The 24,085-nt window shown below is 39.7% G+C and overlaps 1 protein-coding gene across 3 annotated transcripts in view; it reads left to right on the forward strand.

Moving 5' to 3' along the window:
• LOC139698766 (sodium/hydrogen exchanger 9B2-like) overlaps positions 1-24,085 on the forward strand; it is a 381,578-nt gene that overhangs the window by 243,080 nt on the left and 114,413 nt on the right. For all 3 annotated transcript variants that reach the window (XM_071597674.1, XM_071597676.1, XM_071597677.1), the window contains one exon: positions 14,910-15,009. In XM_071597674.1, the coding sequence (XP_071453775.1) occupies positions 14,910-15,009 (100 nt within the window). The remainder of the gene's footprint in view (positions 1-14,909; positions 15,010-24,085) is intronic.

Here is a 24,085-nt window from a genome sequence, read left to right on the forward strand (position 1 = left end):
CACTTTTTGAATGTTTTTAAAAATCACGCCTAGGTCCAACAGTAATTGGTTAATGCCTTATAAGGATTGACATTTTACGAGAAGATTACTTTTTCCACCCATTAATACCTGATAAATATTCTAATTAAAAGCCATCCTTTTCATTTTTACTATTACAAACCTGATGTTAAAAACAATTCTTTGATTTTTAATTCAACGCACCCTAATAAGTTTCTCTAAAATTAATGATGAGATTAGTAGATATTTTACACCTTCCGTTTTTGTTGTGCATGTTCCATTGATACTGTAGGCGCCCAAATGATGGAACTCTTGATATTAACTCTGTTATCAAAAAAATGTGTGACCCAATTTTAATGAAACCAGCATTGATAGCGACATTCAATCTAAGTGAAACGGTAATACGTATTATTTTTTAAATGATATCAAATATTATCACCGCCACAAACATTAAAGTACCCAGAGAAAAGTACCCAACAATTTCAGCTTCGAGAAGCAAAAACCATGCTTGGCACATTACCACACGTACGTGCATGTATTGCTGTTTCAATAGTCTGCATTTCGACCCGGAATAACTTCGTGCTACTGTGTTCTGGTTAGATGAGTTGAAATAAACCATGCAATTATGAAGGAAGTAACTAAGCATTGAAAGAATACGTCTACAATAGCGCGGGTGGAAAAATTTTCGCAAAAAATTCCCCTGATTTTCACGTGTCCATTCCTAGAAGTACCTCATTTTTTTAAGTCTTACGGCCATTCTCTCCTCAACGGATGTGAGTTTTTGTAGGCTAAAAAAATCGTAGCAATGACGGGAGAAGCGTGTAATGGGTGCAGACTTCGTGCTTGAAATTATCCTCTCAGATACTATTTATCGTCTTCCATGACCCAGGGCCTAAGAGTTTCCACCTTTTTTTGCAGTTGAGAGGTGGAGAGAGGTATTGAATCCCAGTGACGCTGCTATTGCATGTTCGGGAAGAGCGTTCTTTTGCGTTGACCTCGGCGTTTTCCAGTCCGTATTCCAGGAAAGGACACCAATTCCAACAATGAAGCCCGTCCCACTCCCCATGTCCAAGCATCCATAACAGTCCATCTCACGCCCCCGATTACGACAACCTACACGCGCCCACCACCGCCGACAAATGCCAGGCGAGCGCATCGCCAACTACCCCATCCGCCGAATAAATGCCGAGCAACACCGAGACAAACATCGTTGCCATGGATACCGCCTTCCTGATTCGGGAGGCATCGTTGGAAATGTTTACAACCTGGACGAAAAGGGTGTTGCGTCTCCGGAGCCAGACTGCAGAAATAACAATGGCTCTGACAAAGAGGAAAAGCTTCCCGTTCAAGTTGGTCGCGTCGAATTTCCGCATAAAGCATCAGTAACCGCATGAAGTTGTGATCTAATGTTGGATTGCTATTTTCGCTGCGAAACTGAAATCATTATGGTGTGAATGATGAACACCTCGCTTTGAGTTGGTTAGTGTGAGGATTCATATTCAGGGAAAATGTAAAAAAAAACATTAATGACTTCCCGGATACCCTAAATTAGATATTAAAACATTTCAAAGTCCACGCTGTTCGATATATACAGTTGTAACGTTACAATTATACGTGCAAGTATTATTTTTGTTGACAAATATCAACCGGGATCTTTTGTTTATTCAATATTTCCAATTTAGCTTGTAATGACAGCGGGCGTCTTAAAATTCAAATTCGAACCGTGGCTCAAGGAGCTGGATAAACCAAATCACGGCCCAGATGAAAAACTTCATCGAGTCAACGTGTATTATTAGGCTCGAAATGTATGAGCGTTTAGAGGAATGCATATTAAAAATGTGCATGCTTAAAATTTACCTGAAATAGCTCCATTTCCAAAATTTTAAAATTATTCTTTCATTAATTTCACGGCGTAGAAAAATCTTATGACTGCTCGAATAAAAAATTAGCTCAAATACTTATCCTAAACCGAGGGGATCTGATAGTCCATTGGTAAGAGCGCCAGGCTACTGCCTGGATGTCCTGGGTTAGATAACAGGGGATGCTTCTATACACTCTCAGCTTCACTCAAGGTGTTTGACTTTTCTGGGTACCGGATCTTCCTGATACATGTAAAGCATAGGCGGCGCAGGAAAATAAACGGCCCCGCCACATATTACCCTCAGAATGTGATAACTGAACACACCGTTAGGGGCTTGGTACTAAATGAGCTATACCCGCCGCCTATAAAACCAACCTTAGCGTCGGTTATTTCGGTAGATCTGGTAAAACTGACTTATTTGTACGTTGAATAGTCAGGTATAATTATAATAATATTTTTATTCTCTCCAGAAATAACAAGAAAATATGAATCCCACCAAAAAGCAAGCAACTTCTCGGGGTGATATGACACTGAGTGTCATTCAAATTCTATTTTTGTCCACCCGTTACCTTTTACAAGTATTCATAATGAACTTGAATGAAAAAAAACATAAATATATATTAAAGTATGTTAAGACGATATCATTCTGATTTTTATTATAATACTAATATGGAGAACAGAAGATCCAAGCAATATTCATTCAAACTGAAATTAAGTCGATCGTCGGGATTTTTTCCACAATAATAGTCAATTGATGCTACAATTGTCCTATTGTCCAAATGCATCATACTTAATAAGGAGTTATCAAGGAAAGCAAACAAGCGGAGTAGAGCAGAGACTATTAGTCATTAGGATAGCAGAGCAGGAGAATATATTAGCTTTCAATTATCATCGTTAGGAATAATGTTAGTTTATCTCATTTCAGTAGCATTAGTAGTGTGGCTCTAAGCGGGAAAAGTAAGGATTAGGAGAGAAAAAGAAGTTTTTAAGTGTGGGAACAATTTATGATGAGTATCCTGCTTGAAGACATGAAGAAAATTAAGGAAATTAAAGCTCAAATTTGGTACTCCAAAAATCAATTTGAAGCAATGCATTGGGGATGAAAATGTAAATAGATAGAATAATACCCCAATTTAAAATCAGAGCATTTGAGTTTAAAAAGTAAAGTTAAAGAAATGGAACAATAAACTTATATATATATATATATATACATATATATATATATATATATATATATATATATATATATATATATATATATGTTTCTGAGTGTTTGTATTATGTACATAATTGCAATGTATTATATCCATGAGAATCACAAGCGCAAAATAATTATATGAGGAAGTGAGGGAATCACCACTAAACCGGAAACTTTCGGTTCGATTCTAGTTTTGCCATCCAAAGGTCTTCATCGCATTTTGTTCATACTAAATGAAGATCAAATTCACCTTATAAGAATAATCACTCGTAATACCAACACTTATCTGTAATCAGTAGAAAACCACATTAGATTTAGGTATAACTCTTAGTCGGAAACCCTAGGGCGCAGAGAATAGACGTGTGAAGTAGCTTCAAGTTGAAACCTAAAGTTAACAAAAACTTACGCAAAGCCTTGTGTGTCCCTTTCCTATCACTATGATGGAATTCCACGAAAGTATTGACTCCACTCTTTCTCATTTTTAATTTTGGTAATGGCTAATATCTTGCCATCCTGTCCGCTCCCTCACCCATTCCAAAAGCAATATACATTCAAATTAAAACATTATATCAAGCATCCATTCGGCTTTTCCAAGCAGTTCTTAACTCGGGATTGACTATGTCCCATTAAAGTATTCACCCCTTCCTCACCAGGTCCCTCAATCACGACCGAGTCTTGTCACCCCTTCTCCTCCTCTCATGCTTCTCCCCCTTCCCCATACACCTCTCCCACTCCTTCCTAACCACAAGTTTTTTCTATCGCTATAGCTTCGCACACAACCCTTTTTTTACCCTTTCCTTCATTCCTACTATTCCTTCAGAAGGTCGTGCTTCCACAGAATATTATTTCTATTGTGAGTGTCATGCTTGGCTTTCTGTACATTTGTTTTAAGTGACAAACCACCAACTTTTATATTCACGTTTTTTAGTTGTTCCACCACCTCATTCAATGAAATTTCCTCTTTTAATCCCACATTTCCGTTACCTCTGGCCTACATCATTCTCTAATGTTCTCTCAAACCAGCGAAAATTGGAATCCAAACACGCTCTTATCTTCTCTACATCATTCCACTCATCTCTTGTGTCGCACTTAGTGGCGCACTCACTCTTTGGCCATATTATGGACGGTACCTAACGGAAAGGGTTCATTTTAAATCGTAGCCTGAGGAAATAGATAGCTAATATAAGTGTTCTCTTCACTTTGAGCTACGAGATCCACTTTGTGCACGTTATATCAGTCCATAGCTTCATAAAGAACGACGTACCTCCCTTAGTGTTCACTGACACATTTATGTATTGCACTCTATCATGCTAGAGTACATCTTTTCCTAGCATGTGGAATTATATTTTGAGGTAATTCATCCATTTCTTCAAAGGTTTTTTCATTGAAAAAGAAAAGCTATCAAAGCTTAGAATGGAGTACCAATCTGTACTTCTCGTAATTCACTGTTTTTATTCCATAAAATTACAACTCTTCCTTCAGTCTACGTTATTTCATGCATTTGTAAAAACTCACCCTCACCCTCTTTCTGTAAAAACTTGTATTTATAATCCTCATGCGTGTAGGAAAAAAGACATCCACACCAATTAGTAGGTATACGCTCAGTCACTCAAAGGGCCACATCACTCGGCTTCTGTTATCTTTAAAAAGATTCCCCAAAACATCCAGTCCAATCCATTATTATCACTGTTTAAAAGGAAGCCAAAGCCAATCCTGGAAATCATAACATACTGTTATGTATTTGATTTTTTGGAGGATAAGTTTGAATATATGTATTTATGTTTTTTAGTATCTTCATACTATGTGCTCATGACGATATCTATGGTTATATCACCCTCGGGAATGGAAAATAATGTATTTTTATTAATTCTTTAAGTGCGGAATTTTATTACTGGAAAAGCCACCGGTAGGGTTATTTGGCAGGGGGTAATTACACACCCTTGACCCAAAACACCTTTCCCTCGTAGCGCGGTTGAACAAACGTTATTTCATTCTGATCACTCATAGTTCGTGGGAAAAATGGCATCTTACATCTATCTATTCTGCACCTAATCTCTCGAATTTAATTGAAATGGTTTGAGGGAAATGATTTTTATTGCCCATTAACGTATGATATAGAAAAATAGTAGCTAAAGTGATTTTGGGCAAACTAGGATGTAGTGGAACCCTAAGGCATCATACTTGAAGACGCTGTATCACGGTACAAAGCGCTGTACCAAACAAAATTCTGTGTGTCATTCCTTCTGGTGCTATGAAAGTATGCTCTCCGTTCGTATCCGTCGCATTCGAAAGGGACGCTCCATAAATCTGTTCCCATAAGTACTGGTGTTGCGAGCGCCACCTCGTTGGATATGAATAAGCGAGCGGGACTTGTCGGCCTAAAGAATAGTGAAACAGGCTCCCTGTGAGCGGCCCGCCGACGGCCGGCCCGGGATACCGTCGCCACCCCGCGGGACCCGGAATTCGCTCTTGAGGAACCCCGACCGCTATCCATCCGCTCTCGCCGCCGAGGTCCCGCATGCATCATTCACCACCCGCCGGGAATTGAGAGAGCGACCCCTTACACGTTCACATCCATCCACGTCAGCTGAACTCCGCCACCCGTGTGACTCGAAGAAAGGCACTATTTTCGGGGATGTCTCGGCATACGGCGTAAAAGTTCCATTAAATTCTCGCCGACCCAAAATCACTTGATCTGCAATTATTCCTAAACACTAATTATTACATATATTAGTCTACCGTTTGATGTAGATTTTGAATGGATACAACGTTAACACTCAAACATTTCTTGCTATTGCCTAAACAAGACTAAACCTCTGCACTCCACACTACAATCAAATCCTTCAATTCAGTGTACATTCTACACCCGCATCATATCGTCCAACAAGACCATCCTTCTCCTCCCTTACCTCGTTCGCTTCTCCCCACTATATCACACTCGACAACATTCCATCGCTAATCTAAATGCTCTGCATCCACCTTTCCTGCCTACTTTGAATTTCTCCCAACAACTCTCAACCCAACGCTGCTTAGTCCTTGGTTTTTCCTCTCTCTTCATGTCACATTTTCCATTCTCCTCCATACCAACATTTAAAAAGCCTCCAATCTGCGCCTATCATCTTGCTTCAATGACCATGTTTCCACTTCGTACAAAACTACGCTCCGTATGAAAGTTTTCGCCAATCTTTCCTCAACATCTTTACTCAACGTCCCCGTCCTCGACTCCTTCCTCCTTGTTAAAAGTTCTTTGTTTTACGCAATTCTTCTTATTTTTTCTATTCTCCTAATGCTTTGACCATGTAGGCGCAAAAAATTTTCAGGATAGGTAAACTGCCCTAGTTTGTTGCCCTCCAATTTAAACGCTTAATTTAGCCTTCTTCCTCATCGAAAATATCAGAACCAATAGATCGTTTAAATTGACCTTCCCATACATACCTTACTGAGAATACGCTCAGTAATGGCTGTGACCTCTTCGGTGAATGGTAACTAAAGCTTGCTCATTCGCAAATTTTAATTTATTATATGAACTCCAGACCTACTTTTACAGCTCTATCCAGCCATCCCTTACCTCCGCATCAATATCGAAAAGAACTGGAAAACTGGTATTTCTGTATTACACCCTGCTTAGCACTGCCCATTCTGGACCTGAGCAATGTAAAAAAATCATCAACTTGACGAAACCATATTAACTGATTCATAGATTTTTCGGAAGATTAACGGCAATTAATCGTTACTATAAAACTATGGACTATAACTAGCTTTTCCATAATTATTTCGAATAAATAAAACGGCAAATGCTAGGAGTCAACAATTCCTTACTATCGCTGAAGAACTCTATTCTTTTAATAATCATACACGATGACAATGGAGTTCACTCGTGTAGTTAACTTAGCAGCTCAATTGTTATGCATATACTCACATGTCAATACGGGTCAACTATCCAACACGACCGAGTTCGGCTGCCAGACAAAGCACCCGTCAAGAATCAGTCGGAACTCGAGTGAGTTCGATTGTTTTAACCTATTCTCACGAATAGGATAACTGGAAAGTATTATTATCGCAGTTTTACTATGCATCATAATTTAGTTCAAATATCAAATAAACAATCACTTTTTGAAGTTAATCAAATTTAATAATAATCGTAGTCACTTTTATGATTCTGTCCGCGGTTTTAACGACTTGGGTTTCACTGTCAAGAGTTAAAACACTGTTCCGAGTCATATGTAGACAATGAAGATCAGAGGCAGAAACCGAAATCACGATCAGCTAAATGTATGAAAGTTTACCACGCTGGATTTATTTTACATTTGACTTAGTCCACACATATATTTGAAATGGTTACAGCATTCCTATTACCGTTGCTTTGTTCAAGATAGTTTTGAAAGAGCTAATGCGAATAGTAACTCACGATGGATCGACTTTTCATTCGATTCGTTAAAAATCAGTTCCTGGACAGAGCCAACTCCTGTGCATGTCCAAGGTTTCAGACTGCCTGAGGTGCTCGGCGTTGCGTTGTCGAATCGCCAGCCAATCAAATCGTGGTTAGGAAACATATAGTGATTAATCTCGTTTCCTAGAGCGGTTGTATTTGCTGGCGGAGCCGAGAGACTAACTAGACCTGAACGCCAAGTTATAGGGATGACATCTGTGGCGTCTTGAGTCTGGCAGCTTTGATGCAAACTGCTAGGTTTCTACATGTAACCGTATGTAACCTCGCAGCTCGTATTCACGCCTACATTAAAAACTACCTTGATGTTGAACACTCACATTTTTAAATGGATTTATCCTTTTTCACAAATTTTTAATCAAGTCAAGGAAGATCAATTGCGAATCTCAGAAAACTCTACCTCTAATATAAATAGATTTGTAGTGGAAAAATGCCATCCTTCTTCGCCAGAATACTGTATTTTGATTTCTGCGCAATGCAATTCTCAAGCGTATCCTCGCATAGTCATCTAAGAGAGACGATTTCTATATATGTACGCACACATCATTTTAAAAACCGTTTTTAGTAACATTCCCGAGCTTCAAATATTCTAAAAATCATAATTCGTCTAATGTATACAACATGACGGAAATAATGGTGATTTCGAAGGAAAAGCCTCATCAAAGAACACACCATCTCCAATTACCTCGGTTATTCATACGCATACATAGTACACACGTTTGGCTTGAACCTTTACCTCTATAAGATATTCAGGAATTGCTAACGTTCATCGACTGTACAATTCTGTATGACCGTAAAATAAACTCAGCAACTAGCGGTTGACCACGAGAAGGCTCACATCGATGGCCGTTTGGGAGACTAAATCACTTGAATTTTCAGATTTTTAAGGAATTTCAAATATATTCTCCTACATTCCAAGGCTAGTTTTTAATCTCCCAATTTCAGGTTTCCCCGATTTTAGTATCCATAAAAGTTAGAAACTTCGTAGAATGAATCAATACGTGGCGGTAAAGCCCGCTCAGAAGTACACCGATAAGGGGTGAGAAATGAGCACAATAAAAACAGGGCGAACCTGTTCCTTATTCTTTGGCACCATTACATTTTCCAAGAAAACAGTAACCAGAAAATCAAGCCTCTTGTATGTAAGACGAAATCGTTCAAAGCTATCATCCGGGGTTAAAACCGGGACTCTCTGGTATATAATTACATCAGAAAGTCCTACCCACTAGGCTACCACGCCTATTCCAAAAGCCATCAAGTTAGACGAGGTAGAGTGCGTATGCAATACTGAGGGAGAGAAAGAGAGAAAGCGGTACCAACACAGTAAAGTGACATTGGCATATATTTTGCTAGGCGATTCAAATATTCTTCAGTACAAAAGCGGTTTTATGCAAAAATTATGACCATCAGTCGAGTTGTCAAGAAAATAATTATTTATTCATCAAATCATTAAATTTCCAAAGAAACAATGCTAAAACTAGGCCAGTCAAAAGAGAATTATGTAACACTGCAATCAAACTTGCACGTTACGTTGAGCGGTAAACTGAATTCTTATGTCTTGTATATCCACCGTTTTTACGCTTGTAACTGAGCTATCTGAAATATCTGCTCTGACGTTTCCCACCCCTCCAATTTGTAAATCTCGTAACAACTAATAGTGCAGTCAAGTCCCATCTTTTGTACATATAATTAAAAAATTGAATCCTACAAATTTGTCGGAATTACCAACACATAGACTGAACGATATTCACGTGACATTGGTACTCTTCGACGATGATGTTGTTAACGTATCGAATGACGTCCTGCAAACTTATAACTTTTGTTAACACTAGGTCAAAAGACTTTTTAATGAATTTCTAGCTGACGCAGCAATTTTTAAGCGAGGGGTAAGAGGAGCCATTAGGTGTTTAGGCCACAACGCACCTGAAGCGAGGGAATTTCGTGAAGAAGGGCAACTGTGGGAGCCCTTAATCGTTAAGCAGTTTTTTCGGGGAATCAGTCGAAAGCAGTCGAAACTAATACGAGACATTTATGCCTCAAGCTGAAATCAAAACTTACGAAAATGAAAACTAACCGATTGCAAAAATTAGGCAAGCATCATTCACAATGTAACGTTTGCCGAGGAAAAAATAAAGTAATTTTGCCTCCCGAATTCTCCAACCGAGTGTTAACTCAGCGTAATTGGGTATTTAAGTTAAAAATTTCGGCCCTTTGGCTATCACTAACTATTCTGTTGTCGTATTTTCTATTGCGTAAGGTTTTTGTGTGAAGAAACTTGTTTGTTTTAAGAAATGCGACCTGAACCAGGCCGTTTCTCATTGTGGTCAGATTTCCACGCTCCAGGGAGCATAAATCAAAAGGTATGGTAAGGCAGTTAACATATTATGATACGTCACTATCTCATGCCTTCTCGCATTTTTTTTAACTTAGTGCGCACTTTCAATGTACACATGAGTGAGTAACAAGGCATGGAAGGCAGTGCGATGTAAATGATATTTTGTTCCGATATTTATACAATAATTGATTTATTTTGTCCTCTCAACGTATAAAGTGGCCGATTTTCCTCTGGAGCTCTGATAAACAACTTTCTGCTCGTCAAGCCATGGTCCAAAGGACGAATCACCATAGTTTAAAATCCCTAGACGGTACTCGAACCCACGACCTTCACGTTAGTATGCGAGTTCGTTACCTATCTGACCTACCTGGATGGGAAAGCTTTTTTATCCGTTGACTAAAATAACGTTTATGATATGTTTTTAAACACAATGACGCTTTTATGGATGTATTGATAAACTTCTACTTCAAATTTATTTAAACTGCTTTTGTTACGATTAAAAATAAATGAATCGTTCAGTTCTCACCTTACAACCACCAACAATTTCCCGAAACTAACTTTAGAGCTAATCATGACTATATCAAAATAAGCATGTGAAGAAAATTGTATACGATGATTTTCGAACTTCTAAGGTTAAAATCATTTATTTTCCAAAATTGGCGAACCCTTCGTCCCGGTGGATACAAACATTCCACACTACCTTCTGCAAAAACGAAATCCACCCTCGTGGTTGACAGTCGAAGTTTACCCCCGCTAATAGGTCGTGGCATACACACGAAGAGCAACTTGCAATCGCACTATCCTGAAATAATTAAAATAATGCTCCTCCACACTCCGAATTAGGCACGCTCTCACCTCCAACCAATCCTGGCACAGCCAAATCTTCCTCTCCCGCCCTTATGAGCCTTGAGTACGAACGCATCCCACGCAACCCCGAGTGTGAACAGCACTGGTTCCGGGAACTAATGTCGAAAGTGGCAAGATATTTCCCAACTAGGCCTTTACCAGAGCTTACAGCGAAGTTACGAGTTTCCTTTCCAAAAACACAGCATCGGGAGAGGAAAACATTTATGTTAACCGAAAACAAATCTGCCCGAACCAGCGTTCTACTCTCCTCCCTTATCCACTCGCGGCTCATTGCCGACTTTCGCCAACTACGTCCAAATGCGAATTCCCTAGTTATACACTTTTGCGGGCGCTATGGCTATGCTGAAAATATCGCAGCCAGTCCTTTGCGGTCCAGCACGCCCTCCCGAGGACATCCCGAACCGAAATCCTTTAACCCTCAATATTCGAAGTTTCTTTTTATTTTCTCTCCTCCAGCTCCGTTAGGAGTCATCGCGAACGTAATCTTTCGCCTCTCGCTTCCAGCCTGAAAGCCGCGCGAATAATGTCAAGAGCAAGTGGGCAATCATGCAAATTCCTCGAGGTTGAGCAACGCGATCCAGTGATATAATGTGATGGGAAATGGCAAAAATAAGCTCTTTTAACTCGACTTTCTACACGACCCTGGGGCGGTTTCCCTTGGGCCGCTAGTTAAGGTAGGCGATCCGGATCGTGTGGACTCCCTCCTACTCTCTTCCACACTCTCCCAAAACCTCCTATTTTTATCTCTCTCTCTCTCTCACACGCCCCCGTTAATGCCCCTCCCCACGACCAAGTCGTATAAATTAAAGGTTCCACTGACACGTAGAGAATTTGAAAAGAGAAAAAAAAGAGTTCCATCGTCCCCATCAAAACCTCCCCACACGCCCCCGTGGAACCACCCCCTCCCGATTCCTTTCAACACGTACTTGCGGTTTCTGAAGCGATGGACCTCGAGGCCTTTTAGAGTGGCAAAACGAAGCTTTTCTGAAGCCAAAGGAAAATTTTATTCCGTTAGACGAACTGGAGATTTGAACGCTGGATTAAAATGTCTTCATCACTCCCCCTTGATTGCGTGGGGGTGGACTTCGACCACATCTACCCCCCCACCAGAACAGAGATAGAGAGTAAAAACTCTGACATATCCAAAGAATGAATTTTATCTCAGATTGAATGAGAGTTCGAGGATTATTAAATTTCTTGGTGTAATAAACCGTTTAATTGAACACGGTTTTGCGATATTTAGCAGCATAATTAATGCTAAGACTGTCGTCCTAAGTACTTTGAAAAAAACGTGGGGAGGAAAAGAAACATTAAAAGAAGAGTACAAATTAACTCATGTCGATATACTAGATTGATTATCATTACGTAAAATGTCCTCATTCCACGAGTATTTTCGTAGTCGACTGAAGTCTCGACTTCATCTTAAATGCATATTTATATTTTTTCTTGTTTTATATCCTGTATGATTCAACCGTGGTCCGGAAAAATAGTCGTTTTTGTAAAAATTTAGACAAAGGGGTACGAAAATAAAACCTTCTTCACACATACTCTGTACTCAAGACTTTCGGTCAAAGGAATTAAGAATGTTGGTACTTTTTAACCTTAATTCAATGGATGACGAGATTCCATGGTTTTAGTATCCAGATATCCCACATCTTATTCTCTTTCGCCAATCCGGTCCGGCAAAAACGATCAAATCTCATCATCAGCTAGCTATTGCACAGGTTTATGTGGGAAAAGGGGCTTATATAATTTTAATCTAGATCTCAAAACACCAGGGTACGTGAATTGACCCACTAAAAGTGAGATCAGCAACCAATGCAGATTTTGGAGACCACGCATAGCAACAGAAAATCAATATTTTTTTCACTGACCGTTTTCCGCTGCCTATCGCCATACCGTAAGTAGCGTCTAGTATCAGTACTTACGCACAAGCACTTACTGCCATAAGAACTTCGAGCCCTGTGTTTTCTGACCGAATAATATTCCACAGTAACAGCATAGGAAGGCACCGCCAAGCCAAACACATGACGGCCTCGACCAAGGAGCGACCTCAAATTCAGAAACACCCGAGAGTAGATATGTATATTTCATGGGACGGACACATATCACCGACCTCAATTGCGAGGCGAGTATGGATATTTAGGTTTCAACGACGAAAAAAAAATAAGCACGCAGCCTTCGATAATTGGCCCACTGCGGAGATACTTATTTACATCAACAATTATATTTGTTGAGATTTAAGTGATTTATAACGTGCAATCGAAGTCTGCAAAAACAGCCCATGAATGCCTGATCTCACTAATGTAATTAATGTTTATGGTGCAAAAACCGGACAGGTCAAAATTTTCAACGGCCTTCCGGCAAAATTACACTCATACACGAAAAAAGGGAACTGTGCTATCTCCCGTGTACATCACAAATCATTAGCGTGTACCTGATTGATTTATTGTCTCGGGGCGACAAAAAAAAACAGTTTTCTCGGGAAAAAATAACCGAAAAGAAAATTTGAATATCGGAAAATATCATGAATCTCGCTTTTTGGATCTTTTTTTCATACTTTCGTAAATAATTACAGCAATTATGGAAATCCAGGTGGGCTATATTTTATAAAAGGGTCAACCAAACTGCTTATAATCACCGCTGGTGAATCCTGACAGATGTCAAATTTGTACCTGGACAAGTACGAGTATAACTACAGAAACGGGGACAAAGCTAATGAATTTGAAATAACTCTTCAGACATTCAACAACGTAAAGCTATACGGGAGCACTTCTGTGCGTAAAATGGATTAATGATTATACTGAAGTTTTAACATGCATGATCTCAAATAATTACAGCCAAACAATATGCTTAATACCTGTGAATAAATTTTATTGGAAAAAATTAAACATTTTTTGCTGAATAAATAAACTTGATATTTTTTACACGAAAACACTTCATAATACTACCGATTTCGACGCATAGGGGACATCATCGGGTATCTGATGCGTCGAAAACGGTAGTATCATAAATATTTTTGTGCGAAAAAATACCAAGTCTATATATTCAGTGATCATAAATTTTCACAAAGTAGAGACTCAAACCATCAAATTTAATATTTTTTACTTGCACTAATATTTTTGAGGGCAAACTATGCTAAATGAAAGAAACTTGGCATCAATTGGCGTAGCAACACTTTCTTTTCATCTTTGGTTAAAGGAGTAATTTGGAGGTAAATACGTCTCTAAACTGCAAATACTATTCAAAATAGTTTTCATATCGGTAATCAATATCATTTTTATCCTATGACTGACTTACTGTAGTCCTCTATCTTTCTTTATCCAGTATTAATTCCCTCATCCCCTAAAGCTTTACTGTTTAATGCCCTTTTTTATTTAGCATACGGTAGCCTGTGTTCATCCAAAACCTACCTTAACTGCTGGATAACCGATGATGATAATAAAAATACGACATAAAATTATAGTTGAATTTTTAAAGGAATCATTATGCTGTCAAAGAAAAGGAGAACGAAAGATAATATCTAAACCATTATTTGTATTTATCTCATAAGTGTACATAAATGTGAACGTGATTATATTTTATACACAGTGTTTCACGAGAACGATAACGAAGTAGCACTCCGTACATAACTATTTGCGATTCGATCAACTTTGGGGAAACCTCAATTCTTCATTTACTTGTCTTTGAACTCACACAGCACCACAACAAAAATGTCACGCCACGACATGTTATCACTATTTTTTATTTGTTGTCGTGCCCATTTGATCATCTCCGACGAGTTTCTCAATAGGTTCTTCATACAATAATTTGATCACATCATGTTTAAAGGTGGCTTGCAATAGAAGACACAGCAAAAATGAAATGTTCACCCAAAAGCAATGACAGCGTAAGGTAAGAATCCGCGATTTGAACACGCAGATACAATCTTTTTGGTCTTATTATCGTCAATTTGAATTTCAGAGGGCTCAAACCGCCTTCCGTCATCTAAATCCTCAAGTCCTGAGGCCAACTTCGAAATCGAATGAGGCACGGTCGCATTTGAAAATTATTCGGTGGAAAGAAAATAAAGTCGTCTTCCCTACAGTCAATCACTCCATCAATCGACTCCTTCCGTGGAATAATACGAGTATCTCTTGTTCAGAGCCGAGTCGTTTTTTTACCACGCGTGCTCCTTACATTGACTTTCCTTTTCTATTTGCAGAGAGCATAAGGACCAACGGGTACGCCGGGAGCAAGAAGGCTTCTGTGGCCGGCTCCATCCACCCTAGGATGCCCGCCTATGCCGACCCGGAAATCCACAGGTGAGATTAGACTCGAAAGAGGTCTGTTCTTCACTTCGATCCAAATAGCCGAGCATCAATCGTCCGTATCGATATCTTCCTTTTGAGAAATAAGACCCCCGAGCGCGTGCCCGCTCGCCGACGAAGTTACGAGATCCTCATCAAGACGTTTAGAAATTTCAATAGGCCATTAGATGTGATCAGCATGAATAACTTCAGCGCTTAGAAATTTTAGATTGCGATAGCGCAGCCTTTTTCAGGGCTTGGCGCGGTGCCTTTTAAAGCACGTATAACACAAGGACCGCTGCTTGACCATTCTGGTTTCATCGTCAGTCGACCGAGGTTTCGGACGCTGGCACACGCGTTATCCTTTTGGTATGTAACGTTAGTTGAACCTTTATAGAAAACTATTTCAAAACGCTAAGAAACAAGCGTCATGTGAAGAGGGAGCCTAGTGTGTACCCAACTGTGTTCTTTTTCCGAGCCTTCAAAAAGGTCCGAATTTCACCAGAATATTTATTTGGCTTCTTCCTCTCAGAATTCATGCAATGCAGATGAAATATTATAGAAAGCTATCGTTAGATGATAAATAAATCATATCTGATTTTTCTATTTAATTATATCGATTATTATTATCATTACGATTTATTTTTCATGGAAGGTTTCATCAGGAGCAATATTAACCGTTCGTTTTTTCCACAAAAGTTGCTACCTAAAAAGAATGTTTTAGGGCAAGCCACGACTTATTTAAGTCTTCAATGCTTCTAAAATTGAATTGCGATACCACTACGCAATAAAATTGACGTATTAACAAGAGATGGCATTGATAATGCAGGCATATCTGAGGAAATAATATCTCCGCACCGTAAGATAAGCATTTTAATTAAAATGCTTCCTTAGCTAACCCAACTTTTTTAGTCCCGTTATTTTTACCATTCTTTAATGTGTAATTCTAAGAAAAGTCTAATATTGGTGTATTTAGAAATGAAATATTGTCAATTAATTCAAATCTAAATGATATTCATTGGTAGTCAAATCTAATAAAAACATCAAAGTTAGTCAAATAAAAATGTAATATTTTACTTTCATTTCTAACAGAATTCTCCTAAAACTCAAGAGTTCACCACTATTTCAATCAAACGTGTTCCAATGCTTATATCTACTAGATACATGTATTCCTCGACAAGAGGCCAAAATTGTCACTAACTGGGTTATCTGAGTCATACGTGTATGGCAGGGCTAACTAAATTGATCCATTGAGGCTTAACTCTGCGCTCCTGTCGATAGCCTTGCCATACAAAATAGTTTAATACTATACATTCAAGAAGCATCACCAAAGACTCAATCACGAGACTGTTATGTCATACTCTTTACTAAAGTTATTCCAGATTATCCGCCCACGGCGTTCGCAACGACAATTAACAACCGAAAAAGAAATTTTATAGAATAGTCACTGTTCAAAATCAGAGAAAGTTTCCGTTAAGAAAATGAGCAGTGACATTTCATAACTTTTTTCTTTAGAGTGGAATAGAAATCTTCCATTAGTGAAACCAGCGGGATGGTCAAGCACAATTTCATTACGTATTGCCATTCTGTAACCTAACAAAACGATCCAAGCCAATCTTGCCGACAAACATACCAAAAGTAACATAACTTACTAGATTATTACTATAATTCTAAATGGTAATACACTGTTTAGATATTTTTCATCGTGTCCATATTCCTCAGTCTCCTTTGGCTTATTGGATGAATATGGCAGATGAATGAATTCGATAACATTTTGCCCAGATAATTTGCAACACGAGTAAATCACCAATATATATCATTTCTATTTTCTGTTTAGCTACTAAAACTATATTTCATTAATGCTGGTTAACCATTTTCTTTAGCTACATAAAGTGTTACCCACTAGCCCGAATTTTATCGAGATGATATCTAGTGTTCTCGGTAAAAGAACATATCTGTACATAATGTTTAATTAAAAAACCATAGTAATCAACCTGAAGGTTGGCTTGATAGCTGAGGCTAAAAATCATCTTAAGTAAGCCTTAAACGGTTATTCACCTAAGTATTAATAGGGTAGTGGAGAGCAAGTCCTTTTCCCCATGCTGCCTCTGGTTTCCCAGGAAGCCCTTGAACCGGAAAAACCACACAGGTTTGATAAAGATGAGTGTGTCCAAAGGCGTCATCTGGAATCGAACCCCCGTTCCTCCGGTCAGTAGGCCAGCGCTGTACCCACTGGACTATCATCCCCTTTATGTCTCGCATCTGATGAAAAAAAAATCCCTGAACTAAGAAACTCATAAATTCTGTGTAAAGTAATTGATTATTCTGGGAGAAAAGTATTTTTAACTTAATTAATGGGTCATTCTGACAGAAGAGTTGTGATAGATATTTTAATGCCACCATTATATATTGCGTATTCCCAAGGGAAAGCTAGGAATCCCGCATTCAGCTATCCAAATTCAAATTATACGGCTTCACCACACTAAATTCTTGAGAATTTTTCTGATTGTTATAGCAAGCAACCTAAGTTTTGCAACGATCCCGCAGTTATCAGCAAAATCAATGTCTCATATATTATGCATGTATCACTGCATGCGTCTCGGTACGATTTTATGGAAGTAATAAGCGATTATTCCGGCAGAGATGGATGTGCTCAATTATGACTCCGTGGAGATAAGGTCCGCGTAAGGAAAGCTTTTCATTCGTTAGTGCCGATAAATTTCATCCTGCCTCCCCCCGTGTCTAACGCTCAAGATAACTGCTGATAGTACTTGGCATTTCGGAATTCACTCTTTTTTTTTAAGGACCGGGCTTTTCTACTCCCCGGCTCTCCCACAAACTGCCACTATTTGAAACCTCCTTTATTAGGTCCTTCCTCCTTAAGACGTCTCCACCTCTGCGCCGTCGACCGACGAAGCAGCAAAAACCACGAGCCCCCAATCAAGAAATCAAATGCCGAGAGCGCCGTACCAGATGCATTGCTCCAGCTCGGTCGGTCGAATTTTTCAAAAAATGCAATTTGATGCAATTAACTCAACATGTCGGAGACGTTTCTTTAATAATACGCTGCCACTTCCCCCCTGGAACGTGGCCAGAGAAGTAATTCCTGTCGTAACGTCGAAAGAGGAACAGAGCGGCGCTCCAGATCGCAGAGATCGCTTTATCGAGCTAATGAGGCCGCATAGTTCATGTTTCTTTGAGGTCCCACGGCACACAATAAAACGATTACCATTCCGCTCATTTTTCTTAGTGACAGTGTTTACGAAGGCGCGTCGATCACAATTAATTTTAAGTTTACGTCACCCTCGAGTTCTACCGGGGAGCGTTGCGGTTGGACGACGGAATAAGTGTCGCAATTTACGATCCGGTTCTACATTCGTACGTTAAGTTCAAAATGTACACACCGAATGAAACTCCAGATCAATCAGATATTTCAGTTGTTAGATGTGATTGAGTAATTGTTAATTTTAATAGTGCTCAATGCTCTAGGCCATTCACGTGGTGGAAGAAGTTCATGTTGGAGAATAGATTCACTTATTACTTATTCAATATAGAAAAAAAACTGAAAGCTATTAATTTTCTAGGGATCAAGTGACAATAAAATGGGTTAAAGTTTTACAGGTAAAGTAAACACTATGCCATTCATTCAACTTTCATTATAAAAAGAGTTCCATTAAAAATAGATCAGCTAGGTTGTCGAAGTATAAAAAATGTTTACTTTAGGAGTCAAGTTCACTGCACATAAAATGTGTAATCCCATTTCTATATAACAGAAAAAGGAATATTTGCCGAAAGGCATATCGGATGGTTGATGTTTGATCTATCAACTATAACTATAACAACTTAATCAATTACGCCAACACTTGTACATATCATTGCGTGCTGCATAGGCCTAATGTTAGTAATATCAGCCTTAACGGATAATATTTTCGCCCATACCTCATATTACTATCACCAAATATCCCAAATGAGTATTTTTAATTGACAAAAAAATGAAGTTTTTTATCAAAATGTATAATTCCACTCCATGTGCTAAAAATTGGAAATCCACCATGCAAAACCCTTGGCGGCCGAATCATAGGTATTAAAAACAACAAATACACAATAGTAACCAAGTGGAGTATAACTTAACAGTTTGATAACATAAAAAATGAGTAAATAATATATAAACGTTGCGAATTCATTTTTAAAAATTTAATGACAGTGATGGACGATTTAATGTTTCAATAATTAAAATCGCCTTATAAATCTTGAAAACATTTCAAAAATAAAAAAATAAACCTATGTTGGAAGCAGTAAGAGTGGGTAATGTTTAAGATTGTTCAATTAATGCTGACGACACAGTTTCGCAGAGGGAAATTTTTTTGGACTTAACCCCCGAGTATCTGCATCTGAGACTGCATCTTACTTCATGGAAATATTTCCAGACAACCTTCAATTTCGTTCTATTTTTAATTATTCTTCATATTTAATCATCCATCTCCTGGTTTAGAATGATTGAGAGAGGCCAAATGGGATAAAGCTGGTTCATATACGAGGGTCATCCGGAAAGTAGTACCCGTTCGTGAAATAAAGACACAAAAGTAAATATTAACAAACATAAAAAATTTTATTTGAAAGAGGATACTTTAAACTACTTCTCAACATAATCTCCAAGCAAATTAAGGCATTTGTCATAACGTGTGACAAGTTTCTGTATTCCTGCTGCATAGTCCTTCGCCGCCAGCTCATTGAGATACGCGAGGGACCCATCTTGCACAAATTTTTGCATAATGCAGATGGTGTTTAACAATTTCATGAACAATTGTTCGAGAAACATTGGGAAAATGCTCACAGATGTCATCAATTGTGACGCGCCGATCGTTCCTCACGAATTCGTCAACTGAGCTCACCAGTTGGTCTGTAATGACAGACGGTCTCTCCGAACGCTCATCGTCGTGTGTGTTCCCCCTCCCCATGTTGAAGTTGCGACACCACCGCCGAACAGACGACTCGTCCATTACATTGTCTCCATACACCTCCTTTAATTGGCGATGAATATCACATGGGCGAACGTTTCTTGCATTGAGGAATTTAATCACTGCCCTCACTTCACAACTGGCGGCGTTCTCAATTTTTTTAAACATTGTAAACAATCACAGAAACAACACAGGCAATGCTAGCGTCACGCAACTTGGCTCAGAGAAGGCAGACAAGCCACTGAAGCTATCTGACCTCGTCCAGCGGCTACTCGCGTCGTCAGCACTTCATGCGGCACGAACGGGTACTACTTTCCGGATGACCCTCGTATACGAGGGTCATCCGGAAAGTGTATTTCGTCGTATTTCCATCAACGCCGGAAATATTTAGAGATAAAGCAGTAATTTAAAGTTAGGATCTATTAGATCCAAAATAAGACGATTGCTGTCCCGACAAAAGTGTATGATTATAGTCAGCGGTAGGCCGATAAGGCTACGATATATGACGCTATATTAACATTTTGTCGACATTTGTCCAATTGAATGGGTTGACATTAAAATTTTTACGGAATCTGGTATGCGATATGGATCGTGTCAATGTTAATCTCAGTCCGCGATAATTACGTTCGTGTGAATATGTACACCGTCGCAAACTCGATACCTTTTTTTTTAAATCGTCGGTCGACATTGGAAAATGAATACCGCTCAGTCTTAGAAGTCGGATGATGATTCGAGGCGGTGGCGCTCGCCTTTATGAAGGATCCCAGACTAATACGCAGACGAGGACGAAAACCGACCTTTTGGTGCGGAATTGAGGGACCGCAGTGATAGCTAAGGCATGACCACTCGCGTAAATATATGCATGTACCTCCACACTACTCGACATATCTGAGATCCACCCGTCATTCCCCAGGCGATAGCGCTCTTCCCATCTCGTCTCATCATCACCCGTGTACCAGCGTCAGATAACACCAGAGGGCGGCGGGCGTCGGGCCGGCTCGACTTTTCTCTCCCCGCCTTTCCCTGTTCCTTTCCTCACCTTACCGGGAAAATGGAAAGAAAAAAAAACAGAGAAAAACCTCTAGGCTTCTGTCTCCGCCCTCCCTCCCATAATCAACCCCCTCACCTCCTACTCCTCTCCTCCTTCCCCCTACCCGCCCTATGTCCTCATCCCATCCACGATCCCCACCTCCCACCCCCCCCGCACACCAAACATCCCACCCCAACCCTCTCCCACCCTGCCGATGTAACCTGCTTTCATACGAGGAAGGTAAATGGTTCCCTTTTAAATTCTCTGCCTGTCGCCGCCGGATGAATCACTGTTTTGGTTCGATATGGGAGTCTATCCTAACGTCTGTACCAAGGGGGGCTGGTGGGGGAGGGGTTTTGTATAGCTGGGAGAAGAGGGAGAAAACCAACAATTAACGTCCGGAGCTCCACATCCCAGCCCCGCTACGCCCCGTGACAAATGATTTGTGTCGGCTTTTGCTCCCCATTTGCACTTGCTGTATTCCTATACCCGGGCCTCCTTTCTTCTCCCCACAGCCTCGCACCCAAGTCCGCTTCGTCAAAATCTCCGCCCAATTCGCCTTCCTAGAAAATTACAGCTTCAGTGCCTTTCTCTGTCAAAATTATCACAGCTTATTCTTTTTTAACTTACCATCAGTGAAATGCAAGGGATATTCGCCTCCCTCAAGCGTGAAATTGTTTCGAAGCGACCAATGCTGCAGCATATTTAATGGGATCTCAAACTTTGACTTCGGGCAATGCTGTCACAATTTCTCATTCCTTGTTCATAGCATATTTACTATCCGGACCGTAATCACTTGCTGTCCTTAATAGCTACCAAAAATTTCAGATGTGGATACATCTATATCACATAATTTCGACTAGCAGAGTAGTAAAATATTACAACTTGAACTTGGTTACATTTTTATTAAGTATTACAGGATTTATAAACAGCCTCAGAGTTTAAATCAGCAATCGGTCAGCTTCACCATGAGATGTCTTAATGAATTTGTGATTATTTAGATTCCGATAACTTTTATTTACCTGAGAAAGAAAACTCACGCTTTGTTTTAGTGTCTTATAATCCCTCTGGTACTCGTACAACATGAATTCTATTATTGTAGCGAACTCGACAACAACTCGCACTGATTGGAATGCTGCCTTGGGGAAGGATGACCACCGTGGATTAAGGAACATCAAATTCTGTACCGATTCCTAACCTCGCGTTTATCCAACAAACCCTATTAGAGAATATTCACTTAATTATTCAAGTATAATGAGGGATCGGGATGGTGTGGTGGCTAATGCCTCGCGTTGGCATAATCCCACCCCGAAACCTCAGTTTGAATCCCGTAGGTGGAAACCTTTTTCTGTGGCGTGGAGAGCTTTGCGAGTAAGGTATGCCGCCCTTCGTGTGGAACGCTACAACGTGAACTCATTGGCGTCTATTGCTACGAGTAGACTAATGCCAAAGCCTCTCCACCCTTCAACCATTCACTGAACATTCTAACCTAATTAAATTACCTACCTATCCCTAATGGTGCGAATGATCTTAACTGTCGGTCGCCTCACCTAATAACTTTTACTTCAAGTAAAGTACAGGAGTGAACGTATCTCAGTACGACGAAGTAAACTACACCACATCAATTCCCAGACATGGTATCCAAAGTAACGTGAGTTCTATTTCGTCCCTAAAAAATGGCGCCGGGAGGGTGATTGCGCTACTATTGATAAACATAAATCTTTACTGGCGTACCTCTTGCGAGGTCATTTCACGAAACACTTGATAGCTTGCTTCTCTTCCATACCCGATAGCCAAAATGCTCAAGAGAAGAGAGTAGTCGAGTAAGGGATACAGAAAAAGCCGAAGGAGTAACGGTAATTGAGCGGTGGGGGCAAATCTCGCCGTGCCAATAGTCTTATCGGCCTCGCTTCCACCCCTCCATCCCCCGCCTCGCCCCGACCACCGTTCATGGATCTTTACGAGGACGGGATTGGCAGTGTATATTTTGGAAGCGGAGTGAAAGGGTGCTATCATATCCAGAGCAGCCATCTCAATACAATCGAGTGGGAACGTACGGAACCTGGGGAGGGCCGCTAATAGCACCCTTTCCGTCCGTGCCCAGCCTTGAAGACCCGTTGCAATGACTGAATGGAGATTTCAGAGGCGCGACCTCTCTTTCTTATTTTTTTCATGCGAGAGCGAAACTCTCAAATACTGGCCACCATCTGTTATATTTCGGGGACGCTGGGGAAGAGGGGAGGGATTGTGGAAGGGGGTGGGGCGAATTTAATTCGAAAAGCCATAAAATGCATAGCTTACTATGACAGGAGCATTGGGAGTTCCCCACAAAAATGAAATGAAGATCGTGGCCCAGGGAGTAATTCAAATATTGAAATGCGATGGCCAAACGGCTTTCGACAACTAGTGCTGAGGAGGGAAAATATATTTTAGAGGCAGAAGTTTTATCATAAATTATTAGAAACTGCATTATTCAACATCAATAGATTAGGAAAATTGTCAATATTTTTACGTTCGTTCGGTTAAGAGTGTGCAGCGCGACTAATAATTTAAATTTCCAAGACGTTCGGCTTAGTCAATTTTTTTTTTTTAAGATTTGGAACATTCTGACTACATCTCTTTTTATTTAAGGCTTGAATTAAAGCTATGTACGTCTGTAAAATGAATTAGTACACGATATCATAATTGTTAACAGAGTTGAGCGGAGTTAAGAGTTGAATGAGAAGTTACACTGCTGGTGTAACTTCAAAATTAAGGTTCTTCATTATTTGCTCATTGTAATATACGAATTCCGCCACAATTATTACTGTACGCTAACAATTGATTTTGCGCTCCTAAGGTCTTATATATTTTGGTGAACGCCGGCCTAATCTAGCAACTAAGCATTAACGACTCTTCCATTAAGTTAAGAATTACAACGATTTTATCAAATACCAAAAAATTTAACTTTCAATATTAATGTCTCTTAAGCTTCTACCGATACATACTTACCGAATTCACTTTCGTATTCTGAGGACAATCTCTGTAAGATAACTTTTTGTGTCATGTCCTAACATGCAACCGTGGGAGTAACTTAAGCATAGACAATAAGGAATTGAAAATC

Source organism: Hetaerina americana, unplaced genomic scaffold (genome assembly GCF_022747635.1).
Source record: "Hetaerina americana unplaced genomic scaffold, ioHetAmer1.1.p SCAF_9, whole genome shotgun sequence".
Classification (NCBI taxonomy): Eukaryota; Metazoa; Arthropoda; class Insecta; order Odonata; family Calopterygidae; genus Hetaerina; species Hetaerina americana.